We start from the raw sequence: 6,586 nt of genomic DNA, 5'->3' as shown, positions 1-6,586 counted from the left end.
CTGGAAGCTCTTTCTTACCACCCAGAGCCTTTAACAGCTCCTCTCTGAATTTATCACTTCCACCATTTGCTCTTCTTCTCTGATTTTAATCTGGTTCTCTTCTTCACAACAACAGTCATTCTCCACACAACCATCCGATGCTGTCTGGCCACGCTCTCCCCTGCCACAACCTTACAGTCTCCGATCTCCCTCAGGTTTCCTCTTCTACACAGAATGTAGCCGACCTGCGTACTCCTTCCTCCACTCTTATAGGTCACTCTAGGCTCCTCCCTCTTTTGGAAACAGGTGTTGACTACAGCCATTTCCATTCTTTCGGTGAAATCCACCACCATCTGTCCTTCCTGGTTTCTTTCCTTGACACCAAACCTACCCATCACTTCCTCATCCTCTGTTTCCTTCACCAACATGTCCATTCAGGTCTGCTCCCATCACCTCTCTCTCCTCACTGGGAATACTCTCTATCACTTCATCCAGATCCTTCTAAAAATTATCTTTCTCATCCACATTACATCCAAATGTGGAGCATAACCACTGACAACATTTAGCATCAGAACTTCTACAGTTACACATCACCCTATATGCCACTCTTTTCACCTCTACTACATTCTTTATCAACTCCTCCTTCAGGACCACCCCTACTCCATCTCTCTTTCTATCCACACCATGGTAAAACAGTTTGAACCCTGCTCCAATGCTGCGAGCCTTGCTGCCCTTCCACTTGGTCTCTTGGACACATAAAACATCTACCTTCCTTCTCAGCATCATGTCAGCCAGCTCTCTACCTTTGCCTGTCCTTGTCCCCACATTTAGAGTTGCAAACCTCAGTTCTACATTCTTCACTTTCCTCTTCTCCCTCTGTCTCCTGACACGTTTCCCTCCTCGTGGTCTTCGACTAACAGTAGCACAATTTCCACTGGCACCCAGTTTATCAACAGCACTTGTGGTGGTCGTTGGTAACCCGGACCTCGACCAATCCAGTATGGTTTTGCTTTGATGAACTCGCATTATAGTTTTGGAAAAAAAGTGTTTTATGTCTGATGCCCTTCTTGACACAAACCTCACCATTTACCCGGGCTCGAGACCGGCACAAGAGATACACTGGCTTGTGCTCCCGAGTGGCTGCTTTTGATCATGATGACAAGTGATGACAACAATGTGGTGAGAAAAAAGAGTATATTGACAGCACACATAAAATTCATTAGAGAAACCTTTCTTACCAACCACCAAGAAGACAGAGCTGCACTGTGGGGTTTTTAGTGTTGGAAGAGTGGCCATGCATTCAACTTTTGTGCTGCTGGCTGTCTTGATCTTCAGAACACTGGTGGAGTTGAAGAAATGTCCATCAGCCATGCTGGTGGTGTTGTAAAAGCTGCTGTCCACAGCCTGACCATTTAGGTTCCAGCTGACTGAAGGTATCGGGAACCAAGCAGTTGTTTCACACTGAAACTCCACCTGCTGGGCCTGCATGACTGTCACATTCCCACTGGTGATCCTGACTGTTCCACTCTCTGACAAATTAAAAAGAAATGGGAGTTAGACAGGAGTACAGCCACATTATCGAACACATTGTCTCCAAGTCAAAATGGTCGAGTCAAAATTGTAATTTTCCCACAGAAAAGTGGTTTTGCTTAGTATTGACTGCTCTACCTGTTTGCCTGTTTTATTTGTCTCAGTTCAATTTGAAAATACTCTTTTCAGGAGGAAATAAAGAGCTTCTGTCTCAGTTTCAGTTTAGTCATGGACTGGTTTGATCATTGCTGCCACAAGAGGAGCAAGGCAGAACCTGAGCACCGCAATAGGAACTCAATGATAGGAAAGAAAAGCAAACATGTTGTTGAGCACAAGAAAACATGCAAAGAAATGTAATAAATACTCAGATCCTCTGACCAGATGCTTTTAGCAGTCCCGAAAACCTTTTACAACTCCAGAGGAGGCAGAGCCTTTTCAGCTGTGGCTCCTAAACTGTGGAATGAGCTGCCGCTGAAAGTCAGGCAGGCCCCGCCACTTTCTGATTTTAAAACTCGTTTAAAAACACGTTTTTGGTTTGTTTTTATTTTTGAACAGCACTTCGGATGGCTCTACCAGTTGCTCCACCATGCTGCCCTTTTTAAAAACATTTTATGTATTAAAAAAAATATATTTTTTTAAATCGCTTCCACCGTCCGTCCCAGACCTGTCCCGGTCCGGCTGTCTGCCAGGATCGAGGTTCAGCCTTCATGATGAAGCGAAGCCGGGGTCTGGACAACGGCCTTCTAGGAGTCACCAGCTTGTATGATCCTTCGCGGTGACCAGCGGAGCTCGGAGCACACAAGGCCGGGATCCGGAGCCCTGAGACCCAAATCGGCACCATGGAGGATCTTCCGCTGTGAGCAGCGGAGCTCAGATCTGTGAAGATGATGCCCTGCCTGGCTCTAAGTCTCCGGGGGAGAGGACCAGGGTAGACCAGCAGAGCTCCATCCAGCTCGCTCTGAATTTTGTCGTCGACTACCAAGCACAAAAAACGCCAGCACTTCAGCATAAGACCAAGGTGTTGTCATTATTGTTTTTAAAATCTTTAAAATGGGTCCAGCTGTTGAGCCGGTCCGAGAAAATTGCAAATGGTGCATCGGTGTTTTGAAAAGTTTCTGAAAGATCCAGTGACTCCGCCCCGACCAATCAATGACCGACAGTGTTCTGACGTCACGTTTTCGTACCTACCCAGCCGAGTTAGAACCACAGAGCCAAGGGTCCTGAAAATAGGGACAGGTTCTACGTACCATTACTAATGGAAAAGCCTTGGAACCGGGCTGAGTTGAGTCCAGTCGGGCTGTACCGTTACTAATGGAAAATGGGCATATGTGTCCCCCTCCACCCGGAGACACTGTGCTAATGAGTTGGCCTCAGTCTTCACAGAAATCTTCAACTCTTCTCTGGAATCATGCCATGTTCCAGCCTGTTTCAAGACCTTCATCATCGTCCTTGTCCCCAAGAAGCCACGTGTCACAGGACTAAATGACTACAGGCCTGTGGCTCCTTTGTCTGTATTCATGAACATTTCTGAACGTCTGGTTTTATCCCACCTCAAGTCCACCAGCAGCTGCTTTCTGGACCCTCTGCTGTTTGCCTACAGAGCAAACAGTCTGTAGATGATGCTAAAACTTGGCCCTCCACTTCACCCTGCAGTTTCTGGACTCCCCAGGAATCTACGCTAGGATCCTGTTTGTGGACTTCAGCTCTGCATTTAACACCATCTTCCCACTCTGCTCCAAGACAAGCTCTCTCTGCTCCATGTACCTGACTCCACCTGCAGGCGGATCACAGACTTCCTGACAGACCGGAGTCAGTGCGTGCGGCTGGTGAGAGCTGTCTCGGACACTTGGACTTTAAGCACAGAATCTCCACAGGGCTGTGTACTTTCCCCTCTGCTCTTCTCCCTGTACACCAACTGTTGCACCTCCAGCCATGATTCCGTAAAACTTATTAAGTTTGCAGACGACACCACCCTCATTGGGCTCATCTCGGATGGTGGTGAGTCTGCCTACAGGAGGGAGGTGGACCAGCTGGTGACCTGGTGCAGCGACAACAACCTGGAGCTTAATGCCCAGAAGACAGTGGAGATGATTGTGCATTTCAGGAAAGCCACAGCCCCTCTGTTTATATTTTATATTTTATTCGCACCTTTATGCTGAAGCAAGTTCCAAGTCTGTGGATCCTGTTCATTGACAACAGCAATAATAAACTGAATCTGAATCTGAATCTGAATCTGAATCTGAATCTGAATCTGAACAAGCAACAGTTCTGAAAGAGGACTGGTTGTAAAAAAAAAAAAAAAATGAATTTTTGAGACAGAATCTCTCAGAAGTAAAGATGAGCAAGCAAATGTTTAAAAATACTGGAACAATTTCATGCCATTGTTCTATCATAAATAGTAGGTAGACTTTGAATAACTCATTATCTACAGTTTATAATGTCATCAAAAGGTTTCAAGTCTCTGTAGAAAGGACAAGACTGAAAGTCAGTACTGGATCCTCAAGAACTTCCAGCCTTCAGAGCCCAATGCAATAAAAACAGGTCTGATTCTGTTCCAGACACAGTTCCATCCAAAAGTGATGGGTGAAGCTCTATCGCTCAAAAAGAAGCTATGTGAACACAAACCAAAAATGCCACTTTCTTCTCTGTCCAACTTTTTTTTAATTAGCTGAGACAAGAGGGAAACTATTTGGTCAAATTAAATGGAAAAATTACCTTTTTTTTTATGGGTGGGGGGACACAAGCCCCATGTTCTATGTAATAAAGAGGAGACGGGCCATCCTGCCTGTTATCAGCATACAGATTAACAGCCAGCCTCTCTGATGGTATGGGGGTGCACTAGTGTCTCTTGACATGGGCAGCTTCCACATTTGGAAAGACACCATCAATGCATAAAAGTACACAGTATATAAGTTTTAATACAGCGTATACCACCACCCAGCACAAAAACACCCAGGACCGTTGAACAGCTGGAATCGATCAAAGAATGACGCAATCTGCTGGCTTCCGTTATTCCTTAGGTGGAAAACTTTTCTAATTGGCATGTAGTGTATATGAATGTTTCTGTACAGTGCCCTGAGATAACTTCTGCTGTGACTCTGTGCTGTATGATAAACCCAAGTGAAATTGGATTGAATGGGACAACATTCCCTCCAAAAGCTCCAGCAGCTGGTCTCCACTTCCTGCATGCTTACAACAAAAGAAGAAGATGTTTGACGGAGGGAAACATGGTCCCGTTCCAACATTTTTGGGATGTGTTGCTGCCGTCATATTCAAAATGACCTCATTTTTTATGTAAAACTTCTTAGTTTAAACTTTTGATTTGTTTTGTGTCATTGTGAAGAATATATGAGTTTATGAATTTGCATATCATTGCATTTTGTTTTTATGAACATTTTAAACAACATTCCAACTTTTTCTGATTTGGGATGGTAAAATTAGACTTTTTCATGTCTTTCAGTCCTAGAAATAACTATTCAGTCATCTATTTTCACTCACAAAACTTTTTAAATACACTCCATGTGATGTATTTTTCCAGTTTTGCTCTGGGTTTAAAGTTTTAATTCTCTTTTCAGTCCTTTTGCAATTATAGTTATTTATTGGAATGTAAAAATATTATGGTGTTAAGGCCAGCATCTATGACCTTTACAACACTAAGGGCCACTTTTGCCTATTTTCATGCATGCATATATGCATATATATATACATATACATATATATATATATATATGTATATATATACATATATATATATATATATATATATATATGTATATACACACACACACACAGTATATATAAAGCAGTAGTCTCTCATTTATTGTGGGTGTTAAGGACCACGTCCACCTGCAATAAGTGAAAAACCCTGAAGTAGTGAGACAGTAGTTTAAGTCCAAGTTCATTAAACTTTGTCATGACATGTGTCAGGCTGTAATCACACTCATCACCTGTTACTCCCAATCTCCCTCCATAAATAAACAATTTAAATTTAAATACTGTAATATTTTAAATAAACAATCTATAGCTCATCCATCAGTCAGCCAATAATGTCATCCATCCATCCATCCATCCATCCATCCATCCATCCATTATCTTTATCTGCTTCTTCCATTTTGGGTCACGGGAGTTGCCGGTGCTCATGTCCAGCAATCACTGTGTGAGGGGCGGGGGACACCCTGGACAGGTCTCCAGTCCATCACAGGGACACATAGAGACAAACGAGACAAACAACCATTCTCCCTCTCACCTAGAGACAATTTAGAGTTACCAATCAGTCTAACATGCATGTTTTTGGTCTGTGGGAGGAGAAAACCCACGCATGAACGTGGAGAACATGCAAACTTCACCCAGAAAGGACCCCAGACCGGGATTTGAACCGACAACCTTCTTGCTGAGATGCAGCCGCTCTACCAGTTGCACCACCGTGCTGCCCCCAATTGTGTCATATCCAGTCTTATTTTGAAAACCCGCTATATGTTGAATCTGGGAAAATCGAACCATGAAGTAGCGAGGGACTACTGTCCACAAACCCACTTCCCCACTTTACTTTAACTTTATGTTAATATAACATTTCTAGTAAGCTTGGGTTTTACTACTAGATCTTGACTTCATCATTAAAAATGCTTCTGATGGACAATAGTCACAGGTGACTACAGTAAATACAAAGTAAAGTGGTTAATAAACAGCACATTTTGTTTCTTGCTTTGTGAAGTTCAGACTTTCACCAAGGTTTTATTTTTTAAAAGCATACATTAGCTTTTCACATTGTCATTTGATTAAAAATGTCATGTAAAAATAATTTATTTCTGTTATTTATAGACAAAATTACCAACGTCCTCGGCCGAGGGATCAAACAGCCAAATGTGGCCCATGAGCCACACATTACAGACCCCTGAGTTAAAGTGACAGTTTACTAGAGTGTTAACAGGTGAGGGAATTCTCTGTTCTACGTCTGTCGGATCCACTCAAAGATATCTGATAATAAGACAACATAAAAATCATCAAGCACCAAACGTGGCTCTGAACTGGGGGGATGGGAGCCAGCGTGGCTCTGAACTGGGTGGATGGGAGCCATCGT

The 6,586-nt window shown here is 43.3% G+C and overlaps 1 protein-coding gene across 1 annotated transcript in view; it reads right to left on the bottom strand.

Moving 5' to 3' along the window:
• Positions 1 to 1,217: 1,217 nt before the first annotated feature.
• igsf5a (immunoglobulin superfamily, member 5a) overlaps positions 1,218 to 6,586 on the bottom strand; it is a gene marked incomplete at its 3' end in the record, with an annotated part of 7,308 nt that continues 1,939 nt past the window's right edge. The window contains 1 exon segment of the mRNA XM_037687622.1: positions 1,218 to 1,508. Coding sequence (XP_037543550.1) covers positions 1,218 to 1,508 — 291 coding nt within the window.

This window comes from Nematolebias whitei, chromosome 14 (assembly GCF_014905685.2).
Source record: "Nematolebias whitei isolate Nwh7 chromosome 14, NemWhi1, whole genome shotgun sequence".
In the NCBI taxonomy this organism is placed as follows: Eukaryota; Metazoa; Chordata; class Actinopteri; order Cyprinodontiformes; family Rivulidae; genus Nematolebias; species Nematolebias whitei.
This window is presented reverse-complemented; position numbering and strand designations above follow the sequence as displayed.